Below are 13580 nucleotides of genomic sequence, written 5' to 3' on the forward strand. Positions count from 1 at the left end.
GTACTAAAATTCCCTGGTCACTGAAAAGTTGCATCTATCCCACAATTCCAACTCAGTTAAAGCTTCAGCCTACTCTCCAGCAGAGAATCATTCTTCAATATGACAGCAAGCAGAAGTTGCTTTTTGTCATGTAATTCTTTGTGTCCTAAAAAAAAGCTCTACCTGTAAGGGGTGCGTGTCCAACAGGCAGGTGTGAGGACAGCCAGGCACAAGGCAGTGAGCAAAGTGCTCTAATCAAGATTTTAGCAGAATTCCTGAGCACAGTGGAACAGTTACCCACAGGCTTCACCAGTCTTCTAAACAAGACTCAAATAATAATGGCCTGGGGGTGTTCACCAAGATGCACTCTAACAGCATGGCCTGAAGTGTTAAAAAAAACATGGCCAGAAATTTCACTCCATCTTAGACAGCTGGCCACTGCATTTCTTTCCAGATCTCTCCAGGGTAACACACAGCCTGCTGCAGAACAGAGACCTTCGTTCTGCCTCAGGACGCTCCAGCAGTCCCACAGCAGGGTGAGCGGAACTCATGAAGGACACGAGAAGCCTTTTGAATTCAACAGAGTGGATTTATTGAGAGATTTTAACATCTCCTCACCCATCACCATTATAGCCCTTCCCTCACACATAAGCAGTTTTTCCTCTGGATGGAAAAATAAAAAGCTTTTCTCAGCAAGTTTGAGGCTGGTGAAGAATCCTTGTGCTTTTGATGAGAAAAGCCTGGCCTGTTCTTTTGAAGTCACAGCAGTGTGGCAGTGCTAAGGCAGCTTTCCCTACAACAAATAAGTAGTTCAGGAACAGTTGCAAGAACAAGTTGGGTTTTTTTCAGGAGACTGTTCAGGTCCTTCCACTGGACCAGCCCAAACAAGGACACTTTTGCAAATGTCTCAGCAGAAAGTGCATAGAAGAATACGAGGACCTCCCCCTTGGGTCAGCCCATTGCTCCAGACCTCACCAAAGGAAGTGCTCAACCAATCAATTGGATACTGTGAAGAAAAGCTTCCTTCTCTGCTACCGAAGTACTCTTTCAAACAGAGTGCCAGGAGTCATCTGCTGTAACAGCAACCACAAACACCGTCTGTTGCCATTTCCTGCAACCTGCGTGGTGCCCCTCTTTACGAGATCTTGGGCTGCATGCTGAAATCCACCGTGATGTTGACATACAAAGGGTTATGTTCCACTGAGAGCAGTTTATACGAACACGAGTTCAGCCCATCTGTTCTCCATGTTGTAGATACCTGACGTAGAAGCTTCATCCTGAGGACAAAGAGGAGAAAGTTTTCATTGACACACACAGGAGGGGAGTTTGGAGCTCCTCCCCACTATGAGTAAACTTGGAGGGAGAGCTACAGCCGTTGTGTATCTACTGGGAACAAAGTCGTGTTTTTCCTGTTCTTGGCATAGACAAATCAGATGTGAAGAGTCCTTTGGTTTAATCTCCGAAATCATGCTCCAACCATATCCATGTTAACTATAACTTTGGAAGTTTCTAAGGAATGCTATCTGGTCAGATCTCATGTACAGACCAACAGCTGCCAGCTGAGAACAGTGGTGTCACGGGAGTGTCCCCCGGAGCTTCTGGGTACCACCAACTGCCTCTCTGGTCTAGAGCAAAGAACTTGTCCCCCAGGTGCCCGGCTCCTAGCCACGTACCAAGACAATGCAAGGTGGAACACCGTTCTTGACTCACCTCTCTCCGTTCTCCTCATTACCATGGTCTCGTTTATGGAAGATCATTGTGTACCTGGCTACATCAGCAGATGGCCTCACCACTCTCATCTTCTGCATCTCAACCCTGGATGAAGCAAGAATACTGTGAGCAAGACGTCACCTATAAACAAGCTCTTAAGAAAGAAAACATTTGGAGACGTCATCTCTGGTAGGTGCCACAGGAGGAAGCAGAGAGAACTGCAGGAAACTCATCGGCATCTCTTCCACAACCCATTTTGCCAAAAAAATGAGACTCAAGAGTTGCATTTTTGGATAGAGGTCCAGTAGGGTGACAGATACCCCTTTCTTTTGAGCAGAAGCAGGTAGTTCCTAGAGTAGAGATCACGTAGAACTTTAGGCACCCATTATACAGCAGAGTCATTTAAATCAGTACTGTCTGGTCTAGTTTGTGCTGCCCTGGAGAAGTCTGTGGCAAGGTCCCACACATTTCGCAACAAGTTCATCTCAACTTCTGCAAGAAAGCTCCTATACTTGATGGTTCTCCACTTAAAAAAAAATAAAAAATCTTGATTTCCTTTTTAATAGTGAGCAGTTAGCTGCAAAATTTTTATTTTGTGGACATGAAGAAAAGTTTCTGAGAACAGCCAGACACACTAAGCCCCACGCATGGATTTGTGTGTCTGACATCAGGGCTTGGTAGGAGCTTTTGGCCTTAAGCACATCTGTGGAACACAACAATTTCGCTCTGTCAGCAGAAAGGGTTAACTTCATGACAATGGAATTAAGGGATAGCCTGGACTTTGCTAGTCACATCAGCAGCCAGAAAGGCAACAGGAAACACAAAATTGAAGAAACTGAGCCCCTACAGCTTTCCAGTGACTGTCTGTAGCAGAAAGTTACCAAAGAAGTGATCTGAGCAATCTCTGTGATGCACACCTTGGCAAGGGGCCCAAGAGAGACCAGTCACCTACAGCAGGACCTACAGCAGGACCTACAGCAGGACCTACAGCAGGACCTACAGCAGGACCTACAGCACTCAGGCACCAAGTTCTTGAAGATACTGAAGGGGACGCTGCCATCTGCTGTCCCTACAGAGGAAGGCTGCAAGGATCTCCAGACAACCACCCACCCAACAGCAACCCTCCCATGACCTACCTGCTGCAAACTCAGTAGCCAGCCCAGTCCAAGAGCGACCCAGGAGGAAAGGCCTGAGCCAGGTCCAGTTGCAGCGCGTGCTCTGGGTCATGCCGTTTAATTTCCACACCAAGACCACCACGGCTGCAAAGTTACGAGGTGCCACGCACAGACAAGCATCACTTTTGATTCCAACCGGTGGCAAATGTGGTGGAGACCCTCAGTAAATCCTGCTGATCTGCCACACAGCCGGTTCTCTGCTGCCCACAGGAACAACTGAAAGAACACCACCACCATCTTTGTTTGCTCCTTCACTGGGACACTTCTCAGGGAGCTGGGGAACAAGATGGTACCAAGCCACCGCCTACCACTATAAAAGCCAGCTCCTAAGAGGTCACAGAGAAGAAGTTGGTGTGTCTAGCTAGGGGCTGAGAGAGGAAAAACCAAAAAACCAAACAGTTGTGATTAGGAGGGGACAGAAGTCCAGGTCACCAGTAGACCTTTTCGATTTCTTGGGATAGAGCTGACTGATCTGCTGAACTGCCACAGAGTAAAACTGCCATTTGGAAGTTCCTAACTTTAACATGCTTGATTGCACCGGTGTAATTCCTTAAAAACACCAGGGGTAGGAATTTTATGTTGTCCCAGATGTTTGTTTGCAATTTTAAGCAGTTGAGAAGAATGAGCGAGTGCAGCCCAGGTACAAACTGACAGCCTCTGCCAGCAGAGCTCATGGGGTTAAGGGTTTTTTTGTTGTTTTGGGTTTTTTTCCCCCACCTTTCTTCATGTGATGATTTGATGTGGGGGAGGGGGTTCTGGTGGCAGGAGAGGGGATTTGCTCCCTGTGCCACCAGATTGAGTCCCATCCCCCTCGGGGTTGAGCCAATCAGTGCCTCTGCAAATTGCCCTATTTAAGTTGGGACAAAGGAACAGGAAAAGGTGCTTTGCCCAGGAGGGAGGAGAGGGGAGGGGGGCGCTGCCCCTGCTCCCCAGTGCCTGGCTGGGGGCTGCCCGTGCCAGGCCGGCACCACCTGCAGAGGATGGCAGTGGCAGAGCCACTTGGGGAACTTGGGGAGTGCCCCGCTCCCGGGGTGCCCACCAGGCCGAGTTCACCCAGAGATGACTGAGATCTGAGAGAAACGGCCACACAGACACCGGGTCAGTGAAGATGGAACGGGATAAGGTGCTGGAGCTGAGTTTCCCCTGCAGCCGGTGGCGAGACGGCAGGCGGCCCCCTGCAGCCAGGGCAGACTTGGCGGAGCAGAGACCCACTCGCGGCCCGTGGAGAAGCCCACGTCGGGGAAGAGATGCCTGAGCCTGAGAGAGGTCATGGAGCAGGGGATGCACGATGAGTAACTGTTAATAATGGGCATGGGATGCACAACGAGGTCGTGAGGCATCTGGAGTCCGTGGGACGACCCACACCGAAGCGAGTGGCCACAACTCCCTAAGAATCTGAGACTGTGGTAAAGCCCGCACTGGAGCAATCCGATGGGGAAGGATTGCTTCCTGCGGGCAGGACTCATGCTGGAGAAGTTTGTGGATTTTCCTCGTGAGTAGGGGATCCAGTGGAGCAGGGGAAAAGGGTGTAAGGACGACTCCTCCCTTAAGAAAGGAGTGGCAGTAACAACATGGATGAACTGACCCGCACTCCCCCATTCCCTGTCCCCCTGCACTGCTGGGGGGAGGTAGAGCCAGGAAGAAAAGGAAAGGGGGGTGGGGAGGTGTTGTTTTTAAGATCTGGCCTTGTTTTCTCTTTATCCTCTCAAGTAACCGGTTTTGTTTCCCTTTGTCCTTTTTAAGCAACTGTTAATAAATTGTTTTGTTTTGAGAAAATTGAGTCTGTTTTGCCCAGGACCATGGTTGGTGGGTGCTCCCTCTGTTCTTGTCTCGACCCTCAGTCCTTTTATTATGTATTTCTCCTCCATTTCACTGGAGAAGGAGAGCGAGCGGTCGCGTGGAGTTTAGGTGTCGTATCAGCCTAAACCCATGACACTTCAGTAACAGCCATACAGGATTACAAGTTTCCTCCTAGGCAAAGGGCAGAAGATCAACATAAAAGTTTTGTTGACTTCTTTGTCCCATTCAGTCTCTCCAACTAACACGTTTCTCCAACAGGCACATCTGCAAAACTCGTTTTAACAAGAGCAAAGGGCATACACGTGTACGTGCAGTCTTTGTAAAATCCGAGTTATTCACTTCTTAACTAACATCAGCACCACCCACGTGCTAACGAAGCCCTGCTTGGAGTAAACCATGGTAGTCAACAAATGCAGAACACCCAGTCCTACCAAACCACTCCTATGTTCTTGCCGAGTATGGGAACTCAATACATTTGTGTCTCTGGCAAATCACACTCCAGACTTCCATCTTACTATTTTGGTTGTCACCAATTTCCAAGCGAGAACGCAAACACTGTGTAGCTGAGATAAAACCAAACCAACCAAAAAAAAAAAATCCCAACCCAAAACTCAAAATCCCCACAACAAACCCCACACCCAACCAACCATGCTGTTGAGACGAAGCCCAGGTTTCCCGCATGCCTAACCTCTTCAGAGAGGGAACTGTTCACAGAATCCCCACTGCAATACTGTTTGGAATTCGCGGCTCCGGTGGTGTTCCACCTTCGGAGGCTAGGTGTGAAGTGACACCCATTTTTTGTTTTTAAATCAATGCCTCCCCCTCTCACACTCATTTCCCTCTGGCCTTTTATTTATTTATTACCTGATTCGAAGGTCGTCATCTTCTCCACCCCAACCCCAGTAGTTGTTAGAGAATCCATTCACCTTGGAAAACTGATCTCTTGTTAGAGCCGTTACACCTCCGAAGTACCCCTGGTACCGTAACCTAGAAGGACACAAAAAGAGGGAATGAAGAATTAAAGGTCAAGTTTTCCCAGCAATGAAAACATCACCCTGAAACTCTGGATCTAGACCTGTCTTCCAGAGTTCAGGGTGCACGAATCCATGAGGTAGATCTTGTTCTCCTCTTTTCACAAAAAGACAGTGATTTGCTTTAGGCCAGAACTCTCCACCGAGAGAACACAGCTGCCTCCAAGAGTTTCTCTCTTTACACCGCTCCCCTTGCCAGCCGAAAAGACACTTCTCCTCAGTGTCTCTGATGAGTGGGAAAGGCACAAAGCTACGTGCTAATACAGCAGAAGCTTTGCAATAATGACAGCAAGTCATCAGCTATCTTCGATCTGAAAAACTTGGAATGAAATTGGATCCCACCAAGGGGACTGGTGCTGTGGGATACTGCAGGACCAGTTCCAAGGTGAGGTACAGTGCACGTTACTCAGTAACTGAATGTAATGGAGCTCAGCTCTGAAGGAAGTTAATTTCTCCTGGAAACTGCATCTCCTTTAAAAAGGTATTTCCATACCCCGCTTATTTATCTTCTTACACCGGTTTGCCAACTGCTTTTTTTGAGACCCTCCTCCTCCTTGGCCCTTAAGGTAAAGCACTACAACGCATTGTTGTAATACAATATGACGTAGGATACAACGTGTCCTGGGCTGCATCCAAGGAAGTGTGGGCAGCAGGTCGAGGGAGGTGATTCTGCCCCTCTGCTCTGCTCTCGTGAGACCCCACCTGGAATACTGTGTTCAGCTCTGGAGTCCCCAGCACAAGAAGGACACGGAGCTGTTGGAGCAGGTCCAGAGGAGGGCCACGAAGATGATCCAAGGGCTGGAGCACCTCTGCTGAGAGACTTGGGGCTGTTCAGCCTGGAAAAGAGAAGGCTCCGGGGTGATCTTATTGCAGCCTTCCAGTACCTAAAGGGGGCCTACAGGAAAGTTGGAGAGGGACTTTTTACAAGGGTGTGTAGTGACAGGACAAGGGGCAATGGCTTTAAACTGAAAGAGGGGAGATTTAGACTGGATATAAGGAAGAAATTTTTCCCTCTGAGGGTGGTGAGGCACTGGAACAGGTTGCCCAGAGAAGTTGTGGCTGCCCCATCCCTGGAAGTGTTCAAGGCCAGGCTGGATGAGGCTTTGGGCAACCTGGTGTAGTGGAGGGTGTCCTTGCCCATGGCATGGGGGTTGGAACGGGATGATCTTTGAGGTCCCTTCCAACCCAAACCATTCCATGATTCTATGATTGCTGCTACATCGCTGCTGCAGCTTCAGAGGGGATGTGCACGAGGCTGCAGATGGCATCCTGATTTCTGTATGTATGTGAAGTTGGAAGGGGTCCCTGGAGATCAGCTAGTCCAACCTCTCTGCTCAGAGCAGGGTCTGCTAGGGCAAGTTGTTGAGCACCCTTTCCATTCAGGTTCTGAGCATCTCCAAGGATGGAGACTCCACAACCTTTCTGGACAGCCTCTTCCAGTATTCGATCACCCTCACAGTAAAAAAGCTTTTTCTGACATTTAAACAAATTTGATGTACTTCAGTTTGTGCATCTTGCCTTTCACTGAGAAGGGTCTGGCTCCACCTTCTTTACTCCCTCCCATCAGGTACGTGTACACCTTGACAGATCCCCTCTGCCTTCTCTGCTCCGGGCTGAACTGGGACTCCAGTCCCAGCACTTTCAGCCTCTCTTGACATGTCAGATGCTGCAATCCCTTCCTCGCCTTCATGGCTCTTTGGATTCACTACAGTATGTCCGTGGTTTTATTGTGCTAGGGAACCCAGAACTGGACACAGACTCCAGGTATAATCCCAACCACCTCCCTCAGCCTGCTGACAACACCCCTCCTCCTGCAGGCCAAGGTGCTACTGGCCTTTGTCACGAGGGCACGTTGCTGGCCCAGGCCCTCTTCTGTAAAGCTGCTTTCCAGACAGTTGGCCTCCAGCACCTCATGACGCATGGATTTGCTCCTCTCCAGCTGCAGGACTTCATTTCCCTTTGTTGAACTTCTTCAGATGCCTGTTGGCCACATTCTCCAGCCCAACAAAGTCCCTGGTACGTCAACCACCCCTCCAAGATTTCTATTTCTGAAAACATGCAGAGGGTGCAGTCTGCCCTGTTGTCCAGGTTACTAAGGAACATACTAACCAGTACCAGCCCAGTGACTGGCCTCCAGCCAGACTTTGCGCAAACGATCAGAACCCTTTGAGCCCAGCAGTTCTGCCAGTTTGTCCATCTCACCGTCCACTTACTAGTTCGTACTTCATCACTCTGTCAATGAGGATGTTACAGGAGACAGTGCTGAAAGTCTTCTTAAGTCAAGGTAAAGATTACCCACTAACTCCTCCCTTGCCCACCAAGCTAGTGAAATCAGAGGAGACTATCAGATTGGTCAAGCATGACGTGCTAACAGATTTGCTTCCTCACCTTCCCAGGGATTAAAAGGTGAGGTTGACCAGCCTGTAGCTCCTCAAATCCTCCTTCTTGCCTGTCCTGAAGGCAGAAGTGACATTTGTTTTCTTCCAGTCCTCAGGAAGCTCCCCCAGTCATCTCAACCTTTCAAAGATAACAGAATGGCCTCAACAATGACAGCAACCAGTTCCCTTAGTACTCATGGATACATCCCATCAGGTCACATGGTTTTATGCTCTATGCCCAGTTTGAGTATTCCTTAACTTGATCCTCCTCCACCAAGGGTAGGTCTTTGTATGTCCAGTCTTTTCCACTGGTATCAGAAGCCTGGGAATCCTGAAGGCAAATCTTGCCAGTAAGGATCAAGGCAGAGAAGGCCTTTTTCTTGTCTTTTGTTACCAGGTCCCTTGCCACACAGCAGGTACACATTTTCCCTACTCTTCCCAGCAGCTGATGTACCTGTAGAAGCCCTTCGCGTTGCCCTTCATGATGCTTGTGAGATTCAACTCCAGAAGGGCTTTGGTTTTCCTAACCCCAGCCCCGCATGCTTAGACAGCATCTTGTGGGTCCTCACAAGTCACCTGACTCTGCTTCTACCTTTCATGCTTCCTCTTTCTGTTCTGGGTTTATCTAAAGAGCTCCTTGTTCCGTCCACCTTTGCTTGGCTTCCTCCACATATGAACGGACCATTCTTAAGCATAGAGGAGGCAACTCCTCTTCCCTCCAGGCTCATCTTCCAAGCAGATCCTTGAACAGGAAGTCCAGGGTTGTTATCCTGCTATTCGCCTCGTGCCCTCCTCGTTTCTGAACATCACATCCCTGACCAGCTCTTCATTTGTAGTATAAAGCTCAGTAGAAGACCTCCCTTCATCAGCTCTGATCACCTGCGTCAGGAAATTACCATCAGTTCATTTCAGAAATCTCCTGGATTACTCGCTCCCTGTTGTGTCGCCCTTCCAGCAGATATCAGGGTGATTAAAGTCTTCCATGAAGACTGAGGCCTGTATACAGGAGGCTTCTTCCAGCTGTCTGAAAAAAATCTCCAACTGCCATTTGCTGGGACTGTGACATACTTCCCAAAGAGATGCTACCTATGCAAATGTACACAAAAGGATTGTTCAAGGCAGATGCAGTCACTCCTGGGCTCTACCTGCATTTTTCTCTCCCTCTGGAATTTCTACTCTTCCACTTTATCTCCTCTCCCAGAGGTGACCAACCACAAGGCAGCAGAAGCCCTATCAAGTTTGAATTATGCATCACAACTTTGAGACTTCTGCTGTAGAGAAACGCAGTGACTGGGTGAAACGGACAGCAAGGAGGTCCCCTAAAAAGCAGCAGCAGGGAAGAGCCCTCCCCAGCCATGCTTGCAGGTGGCACTGCCAGTCACCAACAGTCCCACATCCCCCTGTTCCAGCGGCCTGGGGGGATGCCAGCAAAGTTCTTCCTACTCTTTTCTTCTGAGTTCGAATATATAAATCTTTTCCTAAAGAATCTAACCCCAAGTTGCAGTTTATATAACTAAACGCAGGGTACTTGCTCTCCAGAGGTGCAGAGCTGCTAAGATTAGCACAGAGGATATCCCCCTGGAAGAAAAACAAAACAAAAAAATCCACACAAAACAAGAAACCCACAAAAAACCCACATTCCCGACAGGATATTTTGTGTTAATGCAGACCATGTAAGGCTTCAGTTTTCTCCATCCCATCTGAGCAACGTGTCTCCATATGTTCACCTCAGCCTAAGCAAAACACTAAGGTCACCCAACTGGGATTTTAACCTGTGGTCTCAGCTCAGTTTAGGTTTCGTTCTTGAGCTCAGGATCTGAACTCCTTCAGATGTACCCAGGAATTAATTCCCTTGGAAGTAGAGCATTATTATACCCGCTTCACAGGTGTGCAAACAGAGGCTTGTTTCATTTCATTTCTTGTTTCACAGAAATGAGAGTATGACTCCACCAGTATGCCAGTGACTACTGGTACAGAGTTTTCACAACAAAAACGTTTTGTCAGTGCAAGACTCTTTGAAGCCAAAGCTTAAAGCTAACCCATAACTAACAGCTCCTTTCCACAAACAGGAGAAACCTGAAGAAATTAATAGTGAGACGACCCCCTAGTAAAAAAAGTCAAAAAAAAGTCCACCTGCCTGCTTAGCTGACCAAACTCCTGCAGTAACTAAGGCCCAGGAGATGGAGTAAAGCACCTCATGCTTTGTGCCATGGTGTCAGCCTGGATTCTACATGCCTGTTGATTAACCAAAGCCATGTTTCTGCTGCTTTGGTGCACGACCATCCTGCAGCCCTCAGCATTCTTCTCTGCAAAGCACAGTGCTCCAAAAACTTGTCATGAGCTCAGTTCATTTGTACCTGTTCCTATTTCCACTGAATAACTGGAAAGTGACTATTATCCTGTGCAAGAATTTGCACATCCCATTTTTCTCATGTATTTAACAAAGGAAACCCAGAAGCGAAGCAGAGCTTTACTTCAAAGTGCTCTGAGATGAACTTCTGAAAAGCCTACTTCTAATTAATATTTAGAGTGACATGACACAAGAAATGACTCGTGAAAGAAATACATTGAATGAAACCGTTCTAGTCGTTAAAACTCACCAAGCACAGGAGCCTTTTTTCTCTGAGGTGGACTGAACCTGACTTTAAATTTTCACATTAAATTATTTCTATCACACTGTCACTTAGGGGACCTGCTTTAAAATCTGAACGATCCTGTGTCAGACGCTGTACAGCCAAATAATTAAAGAAGGACAATCCTACACCGTGGTGAATTCTCACACTTGAGCTCTCGATATCAGAGGTTACCTCTCCAAAAGCAAAAGCTAAGTGGTGAGTTTTACCAGCATAATAGCAAGATTGCTGTCAAATCACAGGACCAGGAGACTGCAAACGTATTGCCAGCTTTCACAGAAGGTCTTCCCCCTCAAAACTCCCTTTACCTCACCTCAGAAACCAGAATGATGACAGTGATCATTCGAACAGGTGACCATGGAGCTGGCTTCCAAGGTGTCTGTACAGTTATCTTGGGTCAGAAAGCACTCCTGACAGGAGGAACATTACCACCAGAAATCAGGTGTCAGAAAAGGTAGATACAACACACAGCTCCATCAGAAGTAGGACGTTATCAGTAACCTGGCATTTCCCAGTTGGTATTCTTTCCATATGCCCAATTTCCTACCTGTATCCAGTATTGTTCCTGCCAACCACAAGGTGCTTTGGTTGTCTGTCACACATGTAAATGTTAAAGTCGTTTTCTGGCACCAGATCCACATCATGGAAAATGAAACAGTCCCAGGTCGCTTCCTTTAGGGCCTCGAGGTATCCTACATTCAGCAGTTTAGCTCGATTAAACTTGGTGCTGCCAGCCTGCGGAAGAGAACGGAAAAAGCCTCTGAAGAAGGTGTCAGAACTGCTCGCAGGCGTTCGTTCTAATCGTGTTGTTGGCAGACACATTCGCGCGTCACAGCCTTTCCTGCGGTAAGGACACAAAGAGCTACCCCATAATATTAGACACAGCATCGGAGTGGCCAACGGTGCAAAGTGTTTCTTCAGTATTTGCTTGTCATAAGCGAGCACAGCCAGGGTGAGAAGAGCCCAGGGTTATCTGGGCATCAGACGTACACATGCTGCAGGATGCAATTTCACCACTATGGCTGCCCCTGTCCTGGAGCTCCCAGCAGGCTACATCACAAAAGAGACCAGTGAACAGTTTAGAAACTAGCAAACCGTACAACCCCGTCAGTAAGGCTTATGGAATATGTTTTTTTTAAAAAAAAACAACAACAGCAAAAACTGTCAGTAAAGCTTATGGAAGGTGTTGTGTTTTTTTAAAATAAAACAACAAAAAATAAGGCTTATGGAAGGTGTGTTTCTTAAAAAAAAACACACAACAAAAAACATCAGTAAGGCTTGTGGAAGGTGTTTTTTAAAAAAAAACAAATACAACAACCAACCAAACCACAACACCAAAACACCAGTCCCGCACTGACTGGTCCGTAGATGTCAGAGCACCTGCCACAGATGCTGGACCGCTCAGTTTAGAGCACAGCAATGCTCAAATCACTTCACTGTATTTCCTTGGATCACACAGCAGGTGGCAGAGTGGGAGACAGAAAGCAGGTTTCTCCATTTTTAACTCCTATCCAGAACCGAATTATGATGCTGCACACACGCTCTCCGTAGCGTAGAGCTTCACTTGACTTTTATAGTCTTTGTTGTTTGCTTTTGCTACAAGTTAGTGCATCTTTGCTTTTCAAAAATATAATTTTTTATCTCTGAGGTACACACAGAGACACCTGGCAGTTTTGTAAGCTTACCATAGAATCATAGAATGGTTTGGGTTGGAAGGGACCTCAAAGATCATCTCGTTCCAACCCCTCTGCCATGGGCAGGGACACCCTCCGCTACACCAGGTTGCTCAAAGCCTCATCCAGCCTGGCCTTGAACACTTCCAGGGATGGAGCATCTACAGCTTCTCTGGGCAACCTGTTCCAGTGCCTCACCACCCTCAGAGTGAAAAATTTCTTCCTTATATCCAATCTAAATCTCCCCTCTTTCAGTTTAAAGACATTACCCCTTGTCCTATCACTACATGCCCTTGTCCAAAGTCCCTCTCCAGCTTTCCTGTAGGCCCCCTTTAAGTACTGGAAGGCTGCAATAAGATCACCCTGGAGCCTTCTCTTCTCCAGGCTGAACAGCCCCAAGTCTCTCAGCCTGTCTCCATAGCAGAGGTGCTCCAGCCCTTGGATCATCTTCACGGCCTCCTCTGGACCCGCTCCAGCAGCTCCATGTCCTTCTTGTGTTGGGGACTCCAGAGCTGAATGCAGTATTCCATGTCCCTGTTCACCCTGGAACAACAGTGTGCTTATCCTGCTATTTATTTTTTACTGGGCTGTAGACACATGCCAGCCTGCAGAAGGCTTTCTGCTCCTGAGGACAAGGTGGTGAGCTCCTTCAAGTTCCCACCTGGGAGTCAGAGGGCCAAGCCCTGTGCTCCCAGAAACAGGACAGTCATTTTCCAGAGCAAGGAATCTGATGTACTCGAAAGAATTAAAAAAAAAAAAAAGAAATTTTCAAGAGAAAGAGGTCATTTGCTAGAAGGTGCCTGGACTGAGAGAGGCTTTTTAATCATTCGAAAAAACTGACGCTTTGCTCTGAAGCAGCAGTCTGTTGAAACAGCAACAGCCATCTGCTCCCGCACAACGAACATTTATGGGATTTATGGCCCCATACCTGCAGTTAGGGAAATGCAGCCCGGTGCCTGCTCTGAGAAATTAAGAGAGGGATAAATAATTGTTTCCATTCTCTGTCAGGGAAGAAATTTTCCAAGAAAATTTCAGACACAATTCACTCAGAACTCTACGGTGACGAAAGTTTGAGTGTTTGATTTGGATTTTAGGGTTAGTGGGTTTGTTTTCTGAGTTTGGGGTTTTTTTTGTATGTTTTTGGGGTTTTTTTTGTTTTTTTTTTTTTTTAAGTGTTTTGTATATGAAAACGTCTCTCAGA

The 13580-nt window shown here is 47.5% G+C and overlaps 1 protein-coding gene across 4 annotated transcripts in view; it reads right to left on the bottom strand.

The window, feature by feature from the left end:
- Window positions 1-471: 471 nt before the first annotated feature.
- B4GALT4 (beta-1,4-galactosyltransferase 4) overlaps window positions 472-13580 on the bottom strand; it is a 35688-nt gene continuing 22579 nt past the window's right edge. For all 4 annotated transcript variants that reach the window (XM_086616873.1, XM_086616887.1, XM_086616868.1 and 1 more), the window contains exons 4-7: window positions 11254-11441; window positions 5529-5651; window positions 1690-1794; window positions 472-1256 (exon numbers count right to left, since the gene is read on the bottom strand). In XM_086616873.1, coding sequence (XP_086472999.1) covers window positions 1115-1256; window positions 1690-1794; window positions 5529-5651; window positions 11254-11441 — 558 coding nt within the window. In that variant the 3' untranslated portion in view covers window positions 472-1114. The remainder of the gene's footprint in view (window positions 1257-1689; window positions 1795-5528; window positions 5652-11253; window positions 11442-13580) is intronic.

The sequence above is a fragment of the Tauraco erythrolophus genome, chromosome 1 (genome assembly GCF_009769465.1).
Source record: "Tauraco erythrolophus isolate bTauEry1 chromosome 1, bTauEry1.pri, whole genome shotgun sequence".
Lineage (NCBI taxonomy): Eukaryota > Metazoa > Chordata > Aves > Musophagiformes > Musophagidae > Tauraco > Tauraco erythrolophus.